The 27,303-nt window shown below is 41.4% G+C and overlaps 1 protein-coding gene across 1 annotated transcript in view; it reads right to left on the reverse strand.

Annotated features, from left to right (window-relative positions):
- Nucleotides 1-27,303, reverse strand: part of TMEM132B (transmembrane protein 132B) — a 258,635-nt gene that overhangs the window by 37,495 nt on the left and 193,837 nt on the right. The window contains exon 5 of the mRNA XM_056326388.1: nucleotides 10,686-10,829. Coding sequence (XP_056182363.1) covers nucleotides 10,686-10,829 — 144 coding nt within the window. The remainder of the gene's footprint in view (nucleotides 1-10,685; nucleotides 10,830-27,303) is intronic.

A 27,303-nucleotide genomic window follows, 5' to 3' on the forward strand; every position in this document is an offset into this window, starting at 1 on the left:
TTTTCTCTTATATTTTCAGAAGAAAACCCAAGAGCCATTGGAGAGGGGTTGCAAATTAAATCCAAACAGTAATCTCAGAAGCAGCGATTGGAAAAGAGCAAATAAATAAAGCATATAAATAGGAGATAGCATTTCCTGCTAGGAACTTATCATTTCTGACAATGCAACTCAAAGAAAGAACTGCCCCTTGCTGGCAGTCCTGCTGGGCAAGCTCCATTCTCCATTCCCTGGGTAATGTCATTCCCCTCCTCACTGCTAAGCTGCACTGGGTATTTGTACAAGTAACTCAATAAAGGATTACCTCCCAGAATGTCTATATTGTAGCAAGCCCTGTGTAACTCTTGTTCAGCTGAGAGATCTGTAGGGTAGGCACTGTGTCCACACCACTTTTATATAGGGTTATATAGGGTTGAGTACATTGTCAGCACTCCACAGATAATAATGCATGCAACTCAAATAAATGCCTGTCTTCTTCAATGAAGTGTACATGCATTTTCTTTGACACTTGCAAGAGTTCATGTATCTCTGCTCAGTATTCCCCAGTTTATCACAGTAGATTCTTTTCTCTGGCTCATGACAGATTTCAGATCCAGGCTTATGTTTACGGGAGGTTTTATTCGCTAGCTCAGGACACAACCGTGTTGCTCAGCCCATAGGACATCACAGGTGCCCTCTAGCAGGAGCAGGCTGGAATTTGCTTTGAAGGAGCTGCAGAGTTTGTTAGCTGCTGACTACATGCTGCTAACATGCATTTTTACAGTGCTGGAAGGTCATACCCTGCAATGCTTCTCACACAAGTAGTCCTTGCTCTCACTCAGTAAACGAGGCTATATGCACAATTATTACGGGAGCAAAACTAGAACAGGAGTGAACATCATAATACCTGTAATATATGTCACATAGATTTTATACACAGGGATACATACACCTATATCTAGCATAGCTCTGTCTGACTCTGCCATCTCTGCAGCGTTACTCATTTGCTGGTCAGAGCATACCTGCCAGCTCTGACTTCCCTCTGTTTTGAGTGGATGAACCAAAGCAGTGCATCTCACCCCCAGAAGCGCCCGTTGTGTTTACGAAGCCTGCCTCCCATTGAGCCAAACCACCCAGACGCATCAGTCACTCTTGGCACCGTGCTTCCCCTGTGCTAATTACAAATGCCGGATCTCAGGGCATCTCCCACCTGGATGCATCACCCAGCGAACCTGTCAGTCACTGCCGGAGACCTTTTCTCTGGGCACGTTTTACAAAGCAGAGCAGGTGCCCAGCAGTCACACCCCCATTTCAGGCTGTTGGTGAGACAGCGGTCACCCCCCAAGCCTGGCACAGTGCCAATCCTTTCTGTAGCTCCAGGGCCATGGTATATTAAAGCAGTGGGGCTGGAGGGATTCACTGTGCTGTTTGTGGAATGACAGGATAAAACCAAGTTTGTCAAAATGTCCATCAGAGGCTCTATTTTAATGGCAAAGAAAGAGGTGGGTGTAGAGGATGCAGAAGAATGTCAGAGCAGGATTAGACTCTGCTGTAAACTGGTCCAAGCAAAGACTTTGTTTTACATGTGTACTGACCGTGGTTACCATGTCTGCCCACGTGTTTATATGTCCCCCGTGCACCTATTAATTTCTGTACCTATATGTATCTTATATGTATGGCATTGTATGCGCCAGTATTTTCTTACCTCACAGTTTGCTGAGGGAATCTTGGTTTTGTACCATATGTTTGCTTTTGAATTTAAACTGCCATACTTTTAAACAAAATCAACTTTTTGCCAGACAGTTGTGAATACATCTGTACCAAATGTAAAATAAACATGTTGACCAGCTGTCTGGAACAGAAGTGCTAAGGTGACTGAAGTTCCTCTTTATCTTCCAGTCTGGTTGCTGTCCCTATGAAGGAAATCAAAACCGTTTTCATTCTGATTTCCGATTTCGTATGATGAGAATGCAAAAATATTAATAATTAAAAACACAGCAAGGAAAAAAATGCCTTCTACCACAGAGGAGAAAAGGAGCTGGTTACTGTCAATGGTAGGTGCTTTTTATGTCAAATAAATTAACTGCACTTCAAAATGATGGTGGCGTGTCAGCCTCATCGTCTCCATCCTCAACTCCAATTATGTATCTCGAGGGAATGCACCTCAGAACACGTTAATAAAACACAGGTGTGGGTAAGTCAAACCACAATAACATATACTCAGGCTGCATTCAAAATCCAACTGTGATCCACAGAGCCAGAGGAACACAAAAGTTTGGTTGCTGAGCGTGCCAATTGCTGACGAGCTGCCTCAGCACAAAGTTCTCTGTAAATAAAGCCTGTTGGGGGGTTGGAACGGTTCAGCATTGCATGTGCATTTTAACATGCATTTTTGGTGCCCAAACCACTATTGCTCACCTAAAACGGGAAGCTATGCCATCCAAAAAGCATCATTTGCTGCCCAGTCCCACTTGTCTCAACGATCACATCAGTGAAGAGGGCAGAAAAGACTAATTCCTTCTCACCCCCCAGCTGACAGCTAATGGCTGTTTTAACTTTTGCTTGGAGCAAATTTGCCCTCTGTCACACCTCTGTCACCCCAATGCCTCTCACACAGCTGCACGACTTTAGCTGAGAGCATGTTTTGGCCCCAGGGGTTTTGATAACAATGGGAATCTGAATTAATGTGCCCACCCAGAATGATAGTTCAAGAGGTATAAAAGCCTCAGAAACCATGAGGTTCACGCATCCACAGTTAAAATAGTTAAATCATCAGCTGCATGAAAGTTTATAAAGCAGAGTTAATTTCCTACAGAACTTGGAGAAAAAGCCTCCAGAAGTTTGTCATTTTCTCCCAACAACAGCTACTTACTGCTGCATTTACTTTTGTTGAGCCTGGACTGAGTTGTTTACTTTGTGGATCACTTCGCATAAAATATTCAGAGTTTATCCTAAGCATATCGTGGTTCAGGCTAATGATTGTTTCCCTGGACTGGGATCCATGCCCTTTGCATTTCTGCTCTCAGAGCAGCCAAATGCTAAGGCATAGAATCGTTGTCTTCCTCTGAAGCAGCAGCTGGTCCCTTGGAAGACACCATAAGAAATCTGTGTAATTGCACATGTCAGCATGGTCTGTTCTTAACATATCCTCTCCCAGACAAAACAGTTTTCTAAAGCTGGCTTTGAAGACTGTGTGTGTTTAAAAATAGCTTCAGGAAGATACACACATATATTTTGCTATAAACTGTGTACAACGTGTACTGTGTACAGAATATTAATTCTTCAATATGTGATTTTGTGAGACTGCCTCATTGGCATCATTATTGCGATACATGGAGCTGGTTTGTGTGCAAATATGATTCTAGACCCAAAGTTTTAGCTTGGCACAGTCATAAAACAATATAGATTTCAACCTGTTGCTGTGTAATGAGTGTTTTTTAAGAAAAATCTTTAATATGCAGAAAGTGGCTATGTTAGTCTTTTCTCATCATACTTAGTCTAGCTAGAAAACTAATTAGCAGAATCTGGTGACCTGAATGTCAGAACGTCTGATATTTCAACAAAAAGCAAAATCTTTAATTCAACAGTCAACATCTTGTAGAGAGATCTGCCATACTCTCCTGTCTCTCTCTTATGACTCATAAAGATGAACTTTGTACGGGGGCAAAGAGGGTGGGGGTTTTCGGCCAAAATAACTAGAAATCATAAGAAGCTCTAATTTGTAAGTTTGATAAATTGCAAGCAGATCAATGGGTTTTAATTATTACTCTAACTTAGGCATACCTGTCTACAGATACAAAAGACAAGATTAACAGCCTTCAGCAGGTTTGCCAATAAATCCTCCTGGGCCAGGAGTAACCTCATCACCGCCGCGCTACTGAGACAGGCCAGCAGCTTCACAAAGCAGACCTGGAGTAGAGCAGAGAGGTAAACCAGAACTTCTCGGTCCCAAGCAGGACCCTCACCTCCTAAGTAATCCTTCTGTCAGGCTAAGGAATGCTTCACTGCTGCGAACCTCTCGCCTCTGCCAGGCATCAGGGGAGTTATTATTTCAGGAGCTTTGTAATGGACTGCAGAGTCTGTTACCTCCCAGCTCCCAAAGACGGATGAAGCTCACCATGACTTGAGGTTGTTAACAGCTGATTTTAAGGAGCTGATGATACTGACTCACTGGCACTAATCAGGTGAGATTAAAAGGACAGCATGGACAGGGAGATGGACTCACCAAGTCAAATATTTATACTTCAAAAGCTTTCTGGTTGAACAGCTGCCTGCTGCAGCCCTGACCTGGCCCCTGTTCTGGGGCAAGACGGAGCATTTAAGTTTCCAGGGCTGTCCATCTTAAACCATTCAGCAGCATTGAAGAAAAAAATTACTTAAAAATAAGATCAAATTCAAAATGAATTGTGTAATAAACCAACTGACACCAATGTAAATCCATCATGTAAACAAGCAGAGACTATTTTCCAGAAGCAGTTTGGACTCCTGGAGTGAGCTAACTTCTGCGCAAGTGACCACAAAATGAAGCCCTTAGGTAGTGTAGGGATAGGTCCTAAAAAACATAATAGATGGAGAAATAACATCAGCGCCACTTTATGTACAAGTACATTACATTCTTGATCACATGCTTTAATGGCGAAGCAGCTGCAGAACTTGCAAATTACAAGCTCTGGCTTTGTTTTCAGAGCTCCTGCATAAATAGTTGTATTTAACAACTCCAGGCAGGCACTTCTTTCTGTAAATTGTCCTTAAAATGTGCTGTGAGTCTGCAGCAAGGAATTGTTCCCAAAAATTCAGTATCATCTAAACTGGAGAACTGCAGTATCCCTGCCTTTCCCTGTATTTTTTCCCCCTGTGGTTCCTTGCAGCAGTTACTGTGCTGGTGTTAGAGATCATTGTGCCCAGGGCTGTTGAATAAGGTCCTCGGTTGCTCACCTGCTTTTTATCTGGAAAAGGGAAGAACCTTCCTTAGATTCAATCTATTTCAACTATTACCTTCCCTGCCTTTCTTGCCCTATTTTCACTGCACATTAGATAAAGCCTAGCTGGCTGCAGCTAGGAAAATTAGGTCTTCTATTGTTTTAACATTAATTATGGAGAGTTCAAGATAAGGTTTGTGTTACAAAAGTAGGGGGTAGGAATGGTTTGAATTTTACTTTCATTATAATTAGACAGGAAATTATGAAAAGGTGAAAAATAATTCATTGAAGTGCTTTCCTCTAGCAAGCTAACAAAAGAAGTGCATTCTCTCACAGACAGGGTTCATTGTATATTATTGAAGCACCATTGATCTTAATGTATGCCTCTGCCTGGGCACATTGAGCCTGGTTCTATTGCACTTTACATGTGGCCAGAAATGGGCAGGATGAGGCTCTCCGAGTCTCTTCAGTTCAAATAAGGGCCCTTTCTGTTGCAAAAAAATTTAGGCTAAATTAGTCCATGGTATAACTCCATGGAAGCCATTTGAATTACTGCAGAGATTAATTTGAACCATCAGTCATTTCTGCATAACTTGCAAAGGACAGGAAAATATGACTAATCTAAGAATGAATTAATTGGGCAGCTGTCTCCCTTTCATTTGTACCCTACTGAGATAAACATTTGGACTAAGAAGCTGTCCTCGTTGTAATTTCCTCACTTGATGCTGCTTTGTGGGTGACGTTTATGACTACCATGTAACTACGTTTTCAGAATTTTCCTTCATGTGAAATTACTGCAGTTCAGGCTTTTAAAGGCACTTTTACAGGGAGGAAAAAGGAGTGCATGGACGCTGCTTGCTGCTTCTAAGCAGCTGTAAAGATTGACTGTGCCAAAGCTCGTCAGGTTGGACTTCCCTTTGTAATAAACCATCTCCAGGTGTTCCCTCCATCACTGATGTTGGTCTAGCTCTTTACTTCCCTCTAAGGAAAATGGCTCGAAGGGCACTGGGGAGCAGATGAAACCCACTGTAACAGGCCAGCAAAACTTCAGCTGGCAGGATGGACGGGCAAAGGAGGTCCTTGCCATGGTACAACTTCTTTCATCTTTTTCTTCAAGGCTTTTTTTCCCACTTGTGAAGACTGAGGCCCCATGGTTCAGTATACATACAGAAAGGTTCATACCACCATGCCTACAGCTCCTTTATCTCTCAGTGTATTGCCTATCACCAGAGTAGCTAATCATTTATGCATAAAATCTATCAAGTTTCTGCTACTTCTTTCTTTTCAGTTTCACAGCACTATTTAGCTGTGGATTGCAGGCAAAGCAGGACACTGGGAGACACTGGGAGAGAAGTCCTTCAAGTGAGTCCATGGCAGAAGACTGCTGAAGTTAATGAGACTCCAGTGGAGACAAGGATTTTGTCCATTCAGAGTCAGCAGCAGCTTCAGAAACTACATAAGGCAGGCTGAGGCTGGGAAAGGGATGTATTTCTCTGCCTTGTTTGCAGATAAGAAGTGAGATTCCAAGGGGAATGAGTGATTTACCCAGTCACACAGGAAATCAGCAAGAGTTATGGAAATTAATGCTGAGAAGAATTTCAGTGCCTTAATCATAAAGCCAATCTCTTCCCTCAAATGCCAACAGCATTAAATATTCCTTTTCAATAACGGAGTAAGTATAAGAGTTTCACTGACTTACAGTAATGTTTGCATCGAAATATTTCAGAGGGAAGCCAGTTCAGGTTAAAATGGTTGGCCAGTACCACAACCTATGTCCAGCTGTAGGGATCGGCAATTGTAGGGACCAGGGATTGTAGCTGAACTGAGCAAGTTTATCCGTGAGATTCCTTTGAGGATCAAGTCATCCTAAGGTCGGAAAATGCAAGGTCAGGAAGTACTAGGCGTGTTTAATTGTATTTACTACTAATTAGGTAGGCTTTTAAAAATATGGACTAAATATTTTCTTGCTGAGAAGCTATTAAACTGTTAGGCTAAGGGAATATATGGCTTAGAATAGGAAAGACTCACATCTCCTGCCTACAAATAAATCATTTGTATATCATCTATCTATTTGACCATCTCTGAGTAGTATTTTTATCAATGTGATACCTAGGCAGTGGCCCAGAGAAGCACATCTTGTATAAATACATGATAGGGCCAAAGTCTGTTTTTATTTAAAATAGCTTTATTTCATTGTGTCTTAATTAAAAATAATGGTGTTACAGCAGTGATCAAAGAATTGTCTCTTTAATTGTCTATTAAATCATTAGCTATTAAACAGAAATAAAAGGTTAAGAATGCAACACCCTCTGTTATCCCCAAAAGAATATGAATATCTCTCCAACTACAAAGAAACAATAAAGGCAGAATTAACAGTGAAAAGAAGCTTAAGATCAAGCAATTACATCCAAAATGCCTGACAATTCATATTAGAGGGTTTAGCAGTACAACCTGTGTAGAAAAGGCAACACAAACTTGGAAGCAAAGTCAATATTGACTTTACCAAAGGGGCTTGTAAAGGGAATATGCATTTTGCTGAAAAAATATAGGCGCATAAACCCTGTACTAAATTTTAACTCAGCTAATTAATCGTTATGGATTCAATCTTGCAACCAATACATATATTTCCAGCTAAAAAATTATGCCTAAACAGCATTCAGTCTGAGAGCACCTCTCAGTAATTTGTGACTGAAATCCATTATATGTATGCTGCAATTTTCACAAAAATAACATTAGTCCCATTTTATATCACCAGGATGAGGCAATATGAACTTAGTGAAGGCCATATGCAGACCTCTTGGTTTTGTTCATTAAGTCAATATATTAGAGAGTTGGTTACCAGGTCTGGGAATGAGTCCCAGAGGCATTCTCTTCTGTCAATTATTTGATACCCAAATAATTTCACAGAGCATTCGAATTAAGACCTGGTTTATACCAGCTTAGTCACTACTAAAAAAAGGGGGAATTACAGTGTAAATCTTATAAACCCTGTGGAGAGTTTTGGCCTGTTTTTTGGTCTGCTCTATCCAGATCACTGAAAGCAATGGGAGGACACTCGTCAGCTTCAAGGTGCTTTGGAGCAGATCTAATTCCACCTAGATATACAACCTGTTTTGAAAAAGCAAAAAAGGAAGATGGTCAAAGGGCAAAAGCTTTGCTTTCTTGAAGTGTATAAATCCACAACTGCAACTGGAAATCTTGTCTCTGCTCACAGAGGTCATGTCAAGCCTTATTTAGTTGCCAGCTTCAGTGGACCTTTTAAATTTGGGAACCAGAATAACTTCATGTCCAGCTTTGACAGTAGATCCATATGAACAACTGCTGATTGAATTAAATGGGCTTTAAACAGGCAGTGTTTTGAAATGCAACATCTCCCTAATGTCTGCAGATACTAATTTTATTAGTGAAGAGGAATGGGACTCTTTTTCCTGACCTTTTCCTGTCTCGTCCAGTCCAGCACTCTCTAACTACAGCAAGTCCTGGAAATACTATAAGCTCTATTAATAGAAACAAAAGTCCGCATGTACCATCTTTTAGATCTGGATCTGGTTTTCTGAAGTGCAAAGAAAAGACAGTCTCAGCAATATGCTGAATATATATTATTTCGTGCTTGAGTTTAGTTTATAATATGAACAATTCATTGTTCATATCTATCAACTAATAAATAATAGCCACTAATCAGATAACAGCTGTATATACACAGCAAAAAAAGAATAGCAAAATTTATCAAAATAGTCTGTTCCTCTGACAATTAAGTTAGTCATAAACAAAGATTCTTATTTGTGTTCCTTCTGGTAAGGACTTTCAAGGAAATCTGGTTTCCAGAAAAAGAAAATGTGATTTTTTTCTTTCCCCATCTGATACCTAAGGGAAGATATATAAGCTAGAGCACAGGGTACAGACTCAAGGGACCTATTCCGTCACTGGCTGAGGCTAAACATTGGAACAGTCACTTCCATGAAAAGGGAGTATTACACTGATGCCCTTAGCAAAATGCTTTGAGGTCTGAAAAGTGCTAGGCATTGTTATTGTATAACTAAGCCCCAAGCTATGAACTTCCCGGGGGATACAATGGCACACATGCCTCTGCCCAGTGATTTGAACCTTACTTATGAGTTATTTGCCTTCATGTTAAATGAAGATAAATCTTAATGAAAAAAATTTGGAAGTACTCAGATCTTGCCTTACTAAGGCTTTTGCCCAAACCCATCTTGCCTTTCCTATAGCTACCTAGGATCAAATGGATGTTATCTTTCACCTACCTATAGGTCACAGAAAGAGGAAATATCTATAAAATGTACAGTTGCTCTGTAAGCTCTTTAACTGCAAATTAATTTCTTTGCTGTTGAACCTAAAATGTAATGAATTTTTGTTTTAGAGGATGCAGTTTATTCCAGAAATTGGTAACAACCTTATTCAGACTTGTCAAAAGGTGAATTTTTTGTTCCCACATATCATCTTCAAAATAAATAGTTTTGCTGTGTGCAATTCTTTATCCAGCTAAAGAACAAGAAAATGTATCTGACAAAGTACAAGCCACCTATTAGGACCTTTGCAGTCTTACCTACAAAGAAGTTATAATAACAGGTTAAAAGTACACAAGGTATAGGATGTGGGTGTCAAATGCAATCTGAAGAGAACTTCAAGAAATGCTCAGGTCTGGAATACATTCACACATGACACAATAGCTAGAATATGGGGACAAACTCGTTTCTTGAAAGCTACAGAGAGAGTTTATCATATGATCTACAGGTTACAGGATTACTGTGTAAAAAGGATGACTATACTACCGTGTCTTTATAGCATTTATATGTAAAATACTGCAGTTCCCTGGAATTGAACAAAGAAACTATATAGGACTACCCTAAGAAACTCATAAATAATACCAAAAAATCCTACCCCTATACAGAATTCATTGTAGTCAATCCTGAGTTACTCGAAAACAAACAAAAAAACCCCACCCTCAAACCACATAATAAAATAAATAAACCTATTAAAGATATTCAAAAGTACCTATTTTATGCCTAGAAATAAAACTGAGCTAAAAGCTGAAAGCCATGTGATGTGTCAGAAGTCATGCAGTCAACGTCTTCATAAAGTCACATTAACTCTATTTTCCTCTCAATGTCAAGGAGGGAGAACCAGTTGAACACATTATTCAAAAGAACCCAAAACACAACATTGTTTAAAAGCTCCCAACTCTCAATTTAAGAATTTTTGCAATATGGTTGTTATTTTCTATTCTTTGTCATGATCCTCCAGATTTTGGTACAGTTCAGTGTCTTTACTTATAAGAAATATGTGACTGGAAAGCAGGTGATGCAGTCAGAAGCGTATAGCAATTCTTGCTGTACACTGATACAATATACTGATTACTATTAAATAATGAATGCAGAAAAACCATGCAACAGCAAAGATCCCTGTGTGGGGAGTTGACTTTTCCCAGATGGGACGTATCAGACATGTTCTTTCTCATCAGCACTGGCTGGCGAGCAAAGTAAGAGCAGCACGCACTGCTCTTTCAGCATCCCTGGCCCTCTTTCCCACGTGGAACACACCAGCATAAACATCCCCATGTCAGACTATGGAAACATGCTAACCCTGCACAACCTTTGGAGACGGCTCTCCTCGTTGCAAAGTGGAAACAAACAACCTGCCGCCACAGAAACAGCCATGACTGTGAAACAACTGGTTGATGTAAAATCCTGAATACGGGCTAGGTCCCTGTATGGTGGTGGTGGAGGAGAAAAGGGTGAAAACTCTGTTCTCCACCTCATGGGGGTGCCTTACCTTTATGACATCTTCATCAGCTGATTTGCACTCTGTGGAGTCTGAAACATCGACCACGGACCCATCCTCCTGCACAGCAACAACCTTGACTGGAACAGACACCATTTTGCCCGTCAGAATGGCCGTGTTAAGGACTTCCGTGTCCTGGATGCACACACAGACAAAGGATGGGTGTTAGAGAAGCACAGAACCATGAGAATGCCACGGGGGTCGGTCTGAGGAACAGGAGCAACCCTTCTTCACACCCACCCCGCTCTCTCCCTGCAGTCAATGGTTTAATGACTTTCTAAGCCCACTTACACGCTTGGCTGCTGTGGCAATGGAATCTGAAACAAGTGTGGCACCAAGGCATGTCTGCCTCTTGGCAGAACCACAGTGCTACTCGGGTACAACCCTCTGGTGCCTGGGGCTCCTCCCACCCCAGCACCCCAAATCATGCCAGTGATTTGGGAGATGATTATCAAGCATCCAAATAACTGCATTTCTTCCTTACTGTTCCAGCTAACAGTGTTGCGAGTTGGCCATTTCCCCTTTTTGGGCCCATAATTTTCTCATCATAAATACACAATAAGAAAAACGGTGCACGAGGTGGGGTATTACAAACTACATAATACCATCCATATACAATTATTTTTAATATTTCCCCATCAAAATCCCACCTAGGGATGCTTTACCACATTTATCTCTAATCCTAATGAATTCACAGAGCTGGCGCTCTAATGACTCCATTAACACAGCCTTCCTCTGTGTCTCAGTATGGCTACAGTTTGATTAATTACTCCAAATGAGTTGCTACAGAGGTCCCTGCCTTGCGTAAGCAGGTATGCTGGCTGGAGGGGAGCAGCGTCTCAAGGCCTGCAGAGCAGCTTGTTGCTGCTTAAGCAGCACTTACTGCAGGACCAACACCTGACACATGCGGGGCAAGAATGATCTGTGCTTTCACAGAGGTTCAGCTGGGCCTTCTCGGAAAGCCTGCGATAGGAAATACTGCTTTGAATCAATCCACTTTTCATTTTTCAACTTCCATAAAACTAATTGCTTGCCAGTCAGGGGGGAAAAAAAAAAAAAGTTGCTTCAAACTAATCTAACTTTAAATTCCATTATTAGAACTGGTGGAAGAAGAAATAGATTTTAGCGAAAAATCTGATGGCAGCTTGCATAGGGAGATATATTCACTATCATTTGCTTCTGTCTGCTAGCTAGATTGATAGAAAATAATGGGCATTGACCACAACCTAAGGACAGCTGGAGAAGACCAATAAATAGTTGCAACTAAGATGTATTATTAATCAATATTCGGAAACTTCTACAAAAAGCACCCTGAATTAAATGAGTTGAAGTACTAATACCACTAGTGCCAGCTAACTAATATAGTCTACTAGAGCTTTATGGGCAGTCATGTTCCAGAAAAGCATTTAAACATGTACTCAAGTCCATTTCTGTTCAGAACAGCACTAAAAGTACGTGCTCAACTTGACACTTAGACTTCAGTGTGATTTAAGCATTTGAGTGTTGTCCTGAATAGAGATGCTTTTCTGAATAATACCTCATGAAATAAATATACTCTCTTTGTTTTGTTCTCTGCGAGGCACAAACCAGATGTTTTACACAGTAAATGACTGTCTAGTTTTTGTTTATGTTGAATTTATAACCAGCTGCCATCCATGAAGGAGGGACACTGGCAAAGAAAGAAGCATGTGACAAAAGTGGAAGTGTTAAAGAACAATTGTAAAACCTTTACAAAGACTGGGGTTGGAACAAAACTAAGAAGAAAAAGTACTGCCAGGTGAAAGAAAACAATTAGATGCACCTCAAGTGGAAAGAAGTTGTATAAGACAGACAAAGAGAAACTTAGGGTGCTTCAACCAAAAGTATGTAAGAGAAGAGGTAGGTAGATTTCACCAAACCAACAGCCCATATCCCATAAATCCTAAACCAGTATAAGCATACATTAGATATATGATGCAGACACGGTGGTCCTGTGCCAAAGCACTCCCAAGCAGCAGTCTGTCAATGTGCTATTTCTAAGCCATTCTTCAGCAAGACCGTCTTCTTCAGGGGAAACAGCATTTTTGCCAAGGTCACAAACAACAAACACATCTAACTGCACTTCCAAACCCACTCTCTGGTGGCACACCTATGTAGCTCCTATATGTCAGGGGCAGGCGCCACTTATATGCAATTACAGTCTGATCCAAAGCCCTACCACGACGTAGATTAAAGGTTTCTTTTGACTTCAGTGGACTTGGAACCAGGTTCTCAATAGGCCTGAACTAACTTCTCCTTCGTTTTTGTGCTGTTGGTTGTATCACACTCGTGTTGACCTTCATGTGTGACAAAGGATAAACAAAACCTCTAGCCTCCTTTTAACTCTAAGCGCAGCTTAGCTACCAAGCTGAAGTCAGACTTGGATGCTCTGAAGGATAATGCAAAGTTTATAGAAATTTGCATCCCTCTTGTAAACTCCCTGTGAAGATGAGCATGAGAGAAAAAGGTCTTAGACGCAATACCTTGTGAACCCTCTGTTTGTGGGTGCTCTGAAATATGCTCATTCTACACTTGATGAAAGCATTGTCCTGAAGCTTCCCTCCTTCCCAGCACATACAGGTACCCGCCATGCTAATTAGCTGGTGCTGCTTCACAAAAACTACACTTCACTGGTAAGCAATTCTACTGTATAAATCAATATTTCAGATGCCTGATGCCAGGATCGAGTGTTACACAAATATAATAGGCTGTGTAAAGACCTTTTTTAAAGCCAGCTATTTATAGACTGAAAAAAATATATCTCCTCTGAGGAAGAAATATGAAGGCAGAACTGAACTAATTGACTGTACATTAGATTTGTAAACAGGTGCTTTTTTTTTTTTTTTTTTTTCCGTGCATCCTCAACAAGTAATAGCATTTCATCTGAATTCTGTAAGGCTTGTTTTGTATTTCCATGGTAAGGTTTGCTACAAAAAAAAAAAGTGTTACTGAATTTAAGATACCTGTGCTGGTTATTACTAACAGCATCTGAAACGTAGAGAGAGGAGTAATAATGTTGATTTACATAGGCAAGTCTTCCCATGTGGCACAGCATCAACAAAACATCTGGATCAACATCCAGGGACCATCAACACAGATCTCCAACTGCTGTCACTGCAAGGTCCCAGGTGAAAAACTGGGAATCCTTTCCTATTTCTTTTCTTGAGGGTTTCAGCTGCCAGATCTTGACCAAAACCTTCAATTCAAGCAGCCTGGGTGGAAGCTGCACATTCATATTGCAGGCTCTATCCCTGAATAATAATAATGTGTGTTTTTATCTCCAGCTCCTTCTCTGTACCTGAATGCATTAGTACTTCAGCAGAGCTCTTCTTAATTACAACTGTAACCTGCTAATAGCATTTCTTTGTTGTCTGAAGGAATCTACTTCGTATCCAGCCTAGGCTAAATTAAAATTTAATACAACATCAGGTTGCAACAGAACTAGGAAGCAAATGACAGCTGTTTAATTAAAACCTAAAGCTGATTAGATGGCACTACTGAGAGAAATACTCAAGAGGAAGAGCAGAAAACTATTGAAACTCAAGGCCAGGATAATGGCTTTATTTAAATATGAATAAACCCTGCACACAGCCATAGTAAACGTTTGACAACTCGTTGCTTTGGACACATTGAGGGGGGGAAATGTGAATGGGAGATGTGTCAAGAGTCATGACAGAGCTGTGATTACCAACACTGCTATTACCTATCACAGAATGGTTCAGGTTGGAAGGACACCTTCCACTAGACCAGGTTGCTCAAAGCCCCATCCAACCTGACCTTGAACACTGCCAGGGATGGGGCACCCACAGCTGCTCTGGCCAACTTGCTCCATGCCTCACCACTCTCAGAGTGAAGGATTTCTTCCTCAGATCTGATCTGAACCTTTCAGTTTAAAGCCATTCCCCCTTGCCCTATCACTACCTGCCCTTGTAAAAAGTCCCTCTCCACCTTTCCTGCAGCCCCTCATAGGTACTGACAGGTGCTCTAAGGTCTCCCTGGAGCCTTCTCTTCTCCAGGCTGAACCGCTCTCAGCCTCTCCCCACAGCAGAGGGGCTCCAGCCCCTGATCATCGTTGTGGCCTACTCTGGACTCGTTCCAACAGGTCCATGTCCTCCTTATCGTGGTGGACCCAGAGCTGCATGCAGTACTGCAGGCAGGGTCTCACAAGAATGGAGTGGAGGGGGACAATCTTCTCCCTCGAGCTGCTGCTCACGCTTCTTTTGACGTGGCCCAGGATGCGGTTGGCTTTCTGGACTGCGAGCGCACATTGCCACGTCACGCTGAGCTTCTCATCAACCAACACCCCTGAGTCTTTCTCCTCAGGGCTGCTCTCAATCCGTTCTCTACCCAGCCTGTATTTGTGCTTGGGATTGGCCCGACCCATGTGCAGGACCTTGCACTTGGCCTTGTTGAACTTCATGAGGTTTGCACGGGCCCACCTTTCAAGCCTGTCATGGTCCCTCTGGATGGCATCCCTTCCCTCCAGCATGTTGACCGCACCACACAGCTTGGTGTCATCGGCAAACTTGCTGAGGGTGCACTCGATCCCGGTGTCCACGTTGCCGACAAAGATGTTAAACAGAGCTGGTCCCAGCACTGACCCCTGAGGAACGCCACTCATCACTGGTCTCCACTTGGACATCGAGCCGTTGGCTGCAACTCTTTGAGCGGGACCATCCAGCCCATTCCTTATCCACCGAGTGGTCCATCCATCAAATCCATGTCTCTCCAGTTAAAGACAAGGATGTTGTGCAGGACAGTGTCCAATGCTTTGCACAAGTCCAGGCAGATGACGTCAGCTGTTCTTCCCTCATCCACCAGCAGTGTAACCCCATTGTAGAAGGCCACCAAGTTTGTCAGGCACAATTTGCCCTTAGTGAAGCTGTGTTGGCTGTTACAAATCCCCTCCCTCTCTTCCATGTGCCTTAGTGTAGTTTCCAGGAGGATCTGCTCCATGATCTTGCTGGGCAGAGAGGTGATACTGACCAGGCTGTAGTTCCCTGACTTTTCTTTTTTTCCCTTTGTAAAAATAGGGGTTATGTTTCCTTTTTTCCGGTCTGTGGGAGCTTTACTGGACTGCCATGACTTCTCAAATATCATGGATAGTGGCTTAGCCACTTCATCTGCCAGTTCCCTCAGGATCTGCAGATGCATCTCATCAGGTCCCATGGAGCTGTGCACCTTCGGGTTCCTTAGATGGTCTCAAACCTGACCTTCTCCTACAGTGAGCAGTTCTTCATTCTCCCAGTCTCTGCCTTTGCCTTCTGTGACTTGGACGGTGTGGCTGGACCACCTTCTGGTGAAGACTGAGGCAATAAAGTCTTCGAGTGCCCCAGCCTTCTCCATGTCCCAGGCAACCTGGTCTCCTGTTTCCTTGCAGAAAGGGCCCACATTGTTCCTAGTCTTCCTTTTATCACCAGTGTACCTATAGGAGCTTTTCTGGTTGCCCTTGATGTCCCTGGGACAATTTCTCTGTATTCCTCCCGGGTCACTTGTCCTTGCTTCCACCCTCTGTAAGCTTCCTTCTTGTGTTTGAGTTTGTCCAGGAGCTCCTTGTTCACCCATGCAGCCTCTGGGTGGTTTTGCCTGACCCTCTTTGCTGGGATGCATCGCTCCTGAGCTTGGAGGAGGTGACCCCTGAGTATCAACCAGCTTTCTTGGGCCCCTCGTCTCTCCAGGGCTTTATCCCATGGTACTCCACCAAGCAGATGCCTGAAGAGGCCGAAGTCTGCTCTCCTGAGGTCCAGAGTAGTCAGCTTGCTGTGTGCCCTCCTCACTGCCCAAAGGATCCTGAACTCCACCATTTCATGGCCACTGCAGCCAAGGCTGCCCTTGAGCTTCACATTCTGCACCAGCCCCTCCCTGCTGGTGAGAACAAGGTCCAGCACAGCACCTCTCCTCGTTGGCTTCTCGATCATTATGTATGTGACCAGAAGTAGGGATTACTGAGAAATGACCGCAATAGGTAGACGTGAACCAGATGAGGAACTCCAGGCACGGAGTTCCCAATAACTAGGCTTTAAACACCACCACACTGACCTAAATCCTCTTTAGGCACGTGACTCTATGGCAGCTCACCCAGCTAGTCTGAGCTGACATGACACAGTTATTCCCCCTTCTTCTGGTTGAAAAATAAGACACAGAGAAATAGATCACGCATCTCACAAGAAAGCATTGCAGGAGCCAGAAGCTGGACACAGGCTACCCAGACCCCAGCCCAAAGCTGCCAGCACATCTGTCCTGTGCCAGCATCCTTTCCACAAAGCCTGGCAGGGCACAGAAGCCCCACGCCAACACAGTTTACCGTGACAGATATCACCCTTATGATTAACGTGCAAGCTTGTTGTGTTATTTTAGAGGTTAACAAAACATGCTACAGTGCAGTAAACCCAATAAACACTCGATTGTAAATCAGAAGGGAAACCTAAACCCAACCCTATTCCACGGACAAATGCTACAGCTAAATGCCTTTTGGCATTTAGTTGAAATGACTGTCTTTAGTGAAGAAGGCATACAGCTGAAACATTTGTCTGCAGAATTGCATTCCTTCATTATTATTTTTTTCCCTAGAGTGTACCTCGTGAAAATACATTTGTAATATTAGAAGAAATCTTTAGGAATCAGTTCTCCTGCCTGGAAACGGCATGTCTTAAAAAATGTAAATTATAGGGCAGATTGTGACGTGTGGGCTGTGCAAGGGGAGGGGTTTTTTTTGATAAATTATTCACCACCTTTTTCTTCAGATCAAAGAGCAAAGCAATATAAGTCCATTAAGCAAGCTTAATATATAAATTAGATGCTTTGCTGAAATTATTATAATCCAAAGCAATTCTGTACTTTTCCCCCTCATAGCTGAATACCATTTTAGATTTCCAATACATATTAATGAAGCCCGCTTGCTAGAAAGCTATTTATATTTTCCACCATTATATCAGCTAAGGTATACCATTTTGTCACCCAATGGTGAGAACGAACAACTGGGATTATGTTTTTTTGAAACATTAGAAAACATAAATCATCTTGCAAAGAGCTCACACTGTTACTCGACCCTTTTTCCTCCCTACGCTCATACAGTCAGTCCACTTCATGGCAAGGAGCCCGACCCCACACTAAAGCTGGCAAGAATGCTAGCGTTAGCTACCACTGTTGTTACTTGTGGGCTTCACTAGCAATCCTGCGTGCCCGGGGTTTGCTTCAAGTCTGCAGAGGCTGTGCAGGTGAAAGGAATTACCAGTTCTGAAAAAGGGACCAACAAGAGCTAATTCCTTCTTCTTCAAACACCATTTCAGTGAAGCCACTTGTGGAATCAGCTGTTTACCAAGTTTTCAGGTGTCAGAGTGAGGCCTGACGTGTAACCACACACATCATCCTGCCCAGGCAAGCATACGTGTTGCTAGAAGGGCATTCCCACCCCGCTCCAATCCTCTCCTCTTTCTCCATCTCATCTCCATCTCTTTCAGCTTCTTATCCAGTATATCATTATTAGAAGTGATCAGTTATGACAGATGGTAAATCACAAATACTATAGACTATTGTGTCAAAGTTAAAGGTCATCCTTTATCTCCTTTGTTTACCTGCATAATAGCTTTACTTCATATTGGGATCCCAAAGAAAGAACAGGCAGGTGCATATATTCTGCAGGAGAAATTAATGAATGTAGATTGAAACATACAGAGAGGTTTTTAATCACCAATTCTTACAGAACAATGTAAGCAGCAACTATTAGCCTAAGTGAATATTATTCTAGATGTGTATCTGTGCTTGCTGCAAAAACAATTTGTTATAACACAAAAAAGCACAATACAGAGACTCCAAAGTGGAATCTTATTTCATAACTTGTCTTTTTGCCACAGATAGACTGAAGGAAGCTCCTACTTTAGCAGAGTGTACCTGGCACATGCAATCAGCTGGAGAGGTAATTCTGTCTCGGAGTTCATGGAAGCTAAAGCTGAGATTTATTCCATTTCCCTGGTTTTTTTATGAAGGAAATTCAGCTCATTTTGAGGTTTATGTAGGATGAATAAGCAAAACCTGCTGCTGAAGGTGAAACCTGATTAAAAGCACAGATACTGTCATATCTATGACCTGAGGCAGTTTTATTTTATTTTGTATAACTCAGAACAGATCTGCCCCCATTAAGCAAAGGTTCAGAACGCAGCCTGGTGCACTTGGCAGAAGTAATTGCAACCTGTCAGGCAGCCTCCACTGTCTCAGCTAAGTACCAGTGCCTTCTGCATGAGCAAAAGGCCTTTCCTGAGATGGGGCTCACGCCTGCAGCCCATTATGTCCCAGTAGAGCTTATTCTCCAGAGCTACTGTGTCTGTAGAGCAAACATCATGACACCGTTGCTCTGAAGTGCATACCTGAGGTAGAAAGAATGGGAAATCTTACAGCTGGAGAGCAACTATCATGCATCTGATTTTGGTTGTCTGCACAGAGAGCAGACACCAAGAGCTCCCAGCTTGTGTTCCAGGACCTTTTAGTACACCAAGAAATACAGGACCTAAAGTTGGCCTAAAGGTATGGTAAACCCTGTCAGACACTCACACTGGAATTTACACTATATTTAGAGACCTGTATAGTACCTGAGCATTCATCTGACAGACCCTGCGCCAGTTTTTCTCAAGAGTAAGTGACTGGTAACCATTTTTTAAGCATATTTAGAATTTCACAGTTCATTTAAAGATACTTCTCTCCCTTTTTATTCCAGAACAATGCGATCACATTCCAACTTAATAAAATTGTGGGTCACCTCCAACTGAAATCAAACAATATCCCCCTGAATTCAAGAGGATATAAAATGGGTAGACCTGTCTAGTCAAAAGTAACTGATACACTAATGATTTTTTTCAAATAGCCATGAAATAATAGTATGAACACTCCTCAAAGGCATTGCTTTTTTCACAGAAAAATCTAGGGAGGGCATACTTTGCCTAGTTTACGGAACATAAATATTGGATTTACTTGAGTACCAACAGTAGTCAAAGATACTATTTTCTGGCTCTAGACCTTTGCCCCACAGACTTAATAATATTTAACAACATGGTGGGTGGTCATTTTTAAGAATTTCTTTCAGACACTTCTCTAATTCTTTTCCTACTCATCACAATTTCTTTCACAGCAGCCTGGAAAGAGAGTTTTCTAGAGGGAATTCTATGCCACTGGTGCAATGGGAGAGCTGGCAACTCATCAGCTTGAAAAGGCTTCAGTTTCACAAGTGCAAAACTACAGACACGGAAACATAAGGTTGCGTATCACACGAGTTTACTGCCACAATCTGTGTGCTCATCTTCTACCACAAGTGCTACCTGGGCAGAAATCCATGTCCTTCTGTAATAACAGCTGTTTAATGCTATAGAAGAATGCACAAATTAATTACAGCATGTCTACACAACTTCCCAACATCCCACAGGAGCATCTTTTGATGGAACGTGGGTTCTCTTTCCACTTTGGACATGGTGGCTTGCTTCATTAAACCATTCACAGGGTGGTTACAGCTTATGAATACCTGTTTATGAGCAGAAAAAGATACATGGGGAATGCAAAGTCCTCTGAAATCCCCTGCTAGAAAAGAGTTGCCCAGCATTTGCTAGGCAGGGGGGTCAGAACTGGATTTTCTGTCTTCTTCCTCAGCATAGTTCAAACACTGGGGTTAAGTCCAGAGCTCATAATGTATCAAGTAAATTCAATAAAGAACTGCATTTTCTGGACAGAGCTAGCCCCATGTGCTTATTAACTATATTTGAAAAGTGCATTATGGAGTTTAAAATGGAACAGAGATCTACTAGGTGCTCACATTCATCGTCCTGCAAAAGGAGGATATAATTTTCCAAAGAACATGGATCTGACAGGGAAGACCCATGCCTTACACCAAGAAGTATTATTTTTTCTCTTGAAGATGGTCTGTCTTATATGTCAGGACCAGGCTGCTGTACTTACTTATTTTACCTGTTTAAGTAATTCCATGGGCTTGCATTTGACTGCTCTCAGGTGTAAAGCACACATACCCCCACACTGCTGCAGGACTGCCTTGTCAGACAGCAGACACTGGGGAAGCAGGTTGTTCCCCACGGCTCTCCCTGGGAAGGGCTGCTCTCCACCCAGGGTACCTGCAGCGAGCGATGCAGTCCCTGTCCTAGGCACAGCTCTTAGGACAGCATAAGTGACGCTGGAAGTTTTATGTCCCCTCATTGCATAGCAAAGGGCTCAGATATCTAGTTTAGACTTGATGTATAGAATTAGGGGAGAGAAACTATCCCTTCCTGCTTTCAAAATTATAAACAATCAGTATCTATACATTACTGTTAGTTCCTTTATCCCTAGGAGCCAATGGTACTCCTAAAAATTTTTACACCACTGCCATGTTTCCTATAGTGACACAGACTTCACAGATGATACAACCATGCCTTTTATTCACTTCATAAAGCTGCCTAACTGCTGTATTTGATGCAGTGGGAAAAAAATTTAAAAAAATAAAGCAAGAGAACACATCTGCAGCCAGTCCAGGCATCAGCCTTTACCATCCTTGCACACTCAAGAGCTGTCTGGTGTTTTATTCACTGGGTTTGGGAGCATCCATCAACTGTACATTGCTCATCGTTGCACTGCCGCTCCACTTGAACAAAGTGTTCTCTTTCAAGTCTTCAGAATTTACTTTCTACTTACACAAACACTACAGAAGATGTCTCCTGCCTGTGTTTAGAACTGCCTGGAAACTTTTCTGACAAGTGGGGAAAAAAAGTGTTTCTTGACAAAAATCAAAAAGTATAAAAAAGAAACCTCTGAGAATATTTTCTTTTGAAAAAAGGCAAAATTAAAAAAAAAATCAAATAAGAATATTGATTTCTTTGAGGTGAGTTTTTGAGAGTCTTCTGACTGATCTAAGGACAACTGGAGGTGGTTTTTTTTTATTCCTTCTTCTTCTTCTTGGCTTGAATTTTGTTCTTCATTTTAATTTTTCAGTCTGTTCACCTTGTACCTGTTCAGAAGTACTGCCTTGTTCTGACGTGCCCCTCTGTCTGATTATTTCTTTTTTTTGCTCAGCCTTTATAAAGAACAACCTCTTTTTTTATCCAGGTTCAGAATGAAATCCCTTTTTTGTTTTCCTGATAGAATTTCTCAGTGAACTTGTGCAGTGTATTTATTTCCTGCAGACTAGGACAATATCATCTGTGTTTCAAAAGCTGAGCCACTGCTTTCAGAACACCACTATTTTTCCAGAGTCCACCAGCTTTTAGGAGACACAGTTCTTCAAACTAAGGAATGTTTTCAGAACTTGTGATTAAAAAAAAAAAAAAAAAAAAGACTGACTGGATTCTGCTCTCAGCTAGACTGGTGCAAGAGGAAGTAATTATAATAAAGACCACGAAGTTACACAAATGTAAAAGTCCTGTGAAACCAGGTTCACTCTATTAAATTATTCATCTTTTCCACTGTCTCTCTCTTATCCGTTCTTAAAATTACATATTGAATGATTTACTTGAATTACTCCTTATAGTATCTTATCTTTCCACAATACTTCAAAAACAGTTCTCAGCCCCGCCAAGGACAACAGGACAGTTATCTTCATCATACAGCTAAATTAACTGAGGCGGAAGAAATCCCACAAGGCCAGTGACAGATCAAAACCCAGAATCCATATTCCCAGTGTCCTAAGCCCATGCTTCTACTGAGAGGTTACACTCAAACTTGCTGTCCCCAGGCTGCTGGTTCTGTACAGTTTAAATACCAGTTCCCACATCTTTCCTACTAAATGGCCTTTTTGCATAACAAGTAAATGCTGAGCATGCAATGTCTCAAACAGTTAATTTACTGGTTGGTTAAGTGAAATTCAGCTGTGCCGCAAATCAAGTATCAGTGACTGTAAAGAAATACAGAGGGCTACAAATAAAGCAACCAGTAACAGATGCAAGGAAAGAAAGAAATACTGTACCACTTGTCACTCTTCTTAAGTGGAAAATTATAATGATGTATTAGCATATACTCTAATGCCACAGACAGCTGAATGCACTCAAGAGAAAAATCACAGAATACTTCTTAATATGAAACTACTGCAAAACATTCCACTTTGAGAGGGCTTCCAATGTCATCTCACAGGTGGTTTGAAATGGGGCAAGACAACAGCAGACAAGGGGGATGACATTAATGTTTCTCAGAAACAGAAATAGAAAGTGACAGTGTTATTGGTATTCAATAGAAGCATTCTGTAAACAGACAAAGGTCTTCCACTTACTATTCTATGAAAGCCAGTATAAATCAAAATCACAGCATGTTTCTTTGGTAAAGAATTTTAACAACAGTTCCTTGTCTTTACCCCTCAGCACCAAACTCAGTCCAAGAAGCGACTCCAAGGTAGTTTTAAAACTTCCAGTTTTAAAATGTTTGTAAACTATATGAACACTATAGTGGCTGGCTTCCATCTCAACAAAAGACACTGAAGGACAGAAGGAAAATTTAAAAAGACTTCTATGTTTGCTTCCAAAGTATTATCTCCATAATTAGCCTTCAGAAACCGTTAAAGCATTATTCAAATGCAAACTTTGCAATCTATTTCTTTAGAACCTGTTGCATTATGAGTAATGGGAAAAATACTGATCTTCCAGAAAGATAAACTATGTACAGCAAGAGAAGAAAAAGAGAATTACCCAATTCGTGTTGAAGAACTCATCTACAAGAACTATCTCAGTGGAGGAAAATATCTCCCATTTGCTGCCATTTTACTTAACATGAGACACAAAATTACACAGCCTGACTCAGTTGCAAAGAGAAATTAGATCACCACTACTGGACTGCTCAAATGGAATGAATATTTGCTATTCGCCTCCATTAAGGAAATTTATCTTCCTTAAAATTGGCTGTGTTAACCATTCATTCTTTACTTTTCCTCTAAAAACGGGCAGATTTCCAGATGATAATACATTTATTTCTTCTTTTCAGTACTAATTTAGAATTGTTTACTGTTGTAAGGTGGAAAGAGGGCTAGGTCTAATGCCATATTCTTTCTTGTACTGCAGCTGATGGGATCCTCGTGCTGCATAGTCACTGTTCCTGCTAAATGGACAGATGGATACAAGGGAAGATGCTTTTTACAGAAGACACAGCTTAAGAAAAGATAAAGTTTTCTGGCATTTTGACACATCGTTTTAGCAAAGGATTGACAAAGAAGGAAAAAGCACTGCACCTAAAGGCCTTCACAAGTGTAAGAGAATTCCAGTTCAAAAGTGCTTTCAGTTGAAAGCACCCCTATACAATTACCACACAGAAAAGAGCAAGGTCTCCTCACCTTCCACTTCTCCTTATAATTTTGGCTCTTTCCCTTCTTTTCTTACACCTTGAAGAATTCAGCCACGTTCTCCCTCCCTGATGACATCTCACCTCCTTGGTCATTGAAATGTGCTCGCACAGCACAGATGTGGCCCAGTACTTTCCATTTTGTTTTCAAAGTGTTTCTCCAAAGAGGAAAGGTCTTACATAAATCAAATTATAAACTCTCTAATTCAAAGACCACTAACATTTTATGTCTACTTCATAAGAATACAAACAGCAACACGGTAAAGGAAGTTCAGCTCTGCATGTGCTGTGACCTTGTGGTGAGCGGAGGACCCAGAGGTGGAGCATCTCCTCCCAGCATCGCATCGCTTCCCACACTGTCGCAGCCCAGCCCCAACATGCTCTTCTCAGGTTTTTGATGGACAATGCTTTAGGAATAAAATCAGTGATCATGTCACAATTGAAGCATGTTTATGTTTAAATCCATGTCATGAAAGTACAAATGCAACACCTGGGTGAGTGTATTCACCTACAAAAGCTGAACCTGGGTCTAGGAACAAAAAAGTCCACATGAATAAATCAGTGAGAACATGGTGAGTAAAGTATCTTATTTACACTACTGAATTTTCAAATGATCTAGGCAACAGGAATGATCTGAAAAGGGATTATCTGGATCTTGAAACAAAAACTGTGTTTCAATGCATCTCTATTCCTTTGCTATGATGCAACTTCGTAATTTTCCAAAAGCCCAAGAATTATTGCCAGAAGGCATCTTACAAAAAAAAGCAGAAAAAGATGATCAAAAGTTTCATTCCACATTCTCCTGCTTTACCGCAGGTTACTTATCAAGGAAAAATGCTTGTTCTTTTCATGGCAAATATAATACAAAATGGTCAACCAATGCCCAACTTCTAAAGTCAGGCTCACAACAACTCATCAAACATACCTTTCTGTTTGCTTTTCATTTTTTGTTGAATGACAATGGCATTTAACTAACCACCCAAAGGTTACTTCTCTCTTAAATGCAGCAGTACCTGGCATTTTAATGCCGATTTTCTTCCGATTTGTTAATGAAGGTAATTGTGCAAGTTGTTGTTAATTTAGTTTTGGATTTTCCTCCCAGTAGTGTTGTAATTGAACTCTGGTACACATATCCAATGCAATCTGACAAAAGCCATTACGGAGAACTGCCCAGAATAAAACTGCAACCTTACTTCTTCCTAATGACAAGTTGTGACAGGAGTGGAAGAGATGACTGTGCAAGTTTCCTGGCCAGGCAGTGCCAGGCTGTCACTGATGAGGCTGAGAAACAGCAACAGCCAGAGACAGAATCAACCTCAGACACACTCAGCAGAAGCGTTGCACGAGGCAGCCGTCTGACAGCGCAGTCTCCAGGCAGCCCCGGCTCGCAGCAGCCTCCTCCTCTGCAGCAGGCATTTATCTTTTGGTTTGGGTTTGTTGTTTTGTGGGTTTTTTTCTTGGCCAAGAAGCTCATAAACAGAGTTTCACTCTAAAAAGCCTCATTCCAGCATGCATCGCTATTCAGTCCAGAGGGGAATAAACCTAAACTCTGGGCAAATTAGTGCAGAGGAAAAGACTTTAGAACCCATTAAGCATAGCTGCTGTAGTCGGGATTTCACCAACTTTTATGGTAACTCTTCCCACTTATTCTGCATGGTCTTTTGGGGAAAACAAAGCCAGAAACCCTACATTTGATTAAAAAAACATTGACATGAAGGGTGGACTGGGATATGATATATAAAGATTTTGCTATTTTTACATGTGCAGTGATATTTAGAAAGGTTGGAAATTATGCTTAGATTTTATCTATTTCTGGTCAAATGGATCGCCAGAGGATTTTTCTGACAGTGGCTGTCTGAAATCCGATAGCAGTGAATATGCAGAAAGTGTACTAGGTTCTAGGATTTCATTCAGTTTTGGTTTAATAAGGGCAAGTGCAAGGTCCTGCACCTAGGGAGGAACAGCCCACGCACCCGTACAGGCTGCTGGAAGGCAGCTCTGGGGAGAAGGACCTGGGATGCTGGTGGGCAGTTTTGGTTTAGACCACATGAAACTGCAGCTTGCAGGTTACTCAGGGTGGAAGCTCCTAGATGACTTGGAAACACCAGCCAGCCGACAATGTCCTTATTCACTTACTTCACAGAACTTATGGAACAGTCCAGGCTTTCTGTGTCTCTCAGACCAGTCTATCTAGTGATTCTCCCCTGAAATTTAGATTTAAAAAAACATCATAATTTGGCTGCTAAGATCAGCATCTGTACTGACATCATTTATCTCTCCGACACCCAGTGTCACTTTGAAGACATACTTTCTTCTCACACAAAGATTTCTGATATACTTTTCACTGATGTCTAAAACTTTACATTTAATATTTTGCTCATATGCCCACAAAGAATGGTATGAATATCTTTATACATTGAAAAAAATACACAATGATTAATTGACTAGATTAACCTCCAAAACACTTGGACAGATGTTTCAACATACTGTCTTTGAGGCCAATATGCTGAAACAGCTGTTCTTATATATAAGGTAAAATTGTCCACTTTGTTTTGCAATGTGAATACTCTAGGTCTATTTCATATCTTAGTAACTTTAATATACACCTGGAACATTGCCAATTTTTTTATAAATTGCATCCACTTTTTTCTACATTATTAGCAACTTCACCAATGTCAACTCATTTGTTCAACAATATGCACAAAACCAAAGTCAAGCGGCTTTCTGTCATCTTTACATGTGATCCACACATACTGCACACTGATGTCTGTAGCAAGATGCTTACAGAATGGATGAATGAATTTGATTATTTTTGTATGTAGTTTTACAATAGCACAAATGTTACTTAAATGGAAAGCATGTTCTAGTTTATGGCACACTATCCCCTTGTTTCCAAGGCAACTCAATACACAGACACATGCAAACACACACATGCATGCTATTAATATTCTTTTCTGATGTAGGAGATTTCTTCATTTATCAATGAAACATTAGCCAGCTCCTATAGTAGCGAAAGCCGAAGACAAACTTCGCACAAAGTAACTCTGAGCAGGAACACATTCAAGAAACTTTTCCCTTCCATTGTACGCTTAGACCACATGATTTGGAAGGGTTTTGCATCAACATCTCCTCTCTCTTCTAGCCACACAAATAAGGAAACCTGAGTCCACCTCGCAACATCCTAGTGCTTTCCTTCTCAATGCAATGCTTTCAGTCAAGCTCTTCCAAAGAAAGAAATAACCCAGCAGGCTACTTTGCACATGCATGTCTGTATTTCCTCCCAAGACTAAGAAGCTGACAA

The sequence above is a fragment of the Falco biarmicus genome, chromosome 1 (genome assembly GCF_023638135.1).
Source record: "Falco biarmicus isolate bFalBia1 chromosome 1, bFalBia1.pri, whole genome shotgun sequence".
NCBI lineage: Eukaryota > Metazoa > Chordata > Aves > Falconiformes > Falconidae > Falco > Falco biarmicus.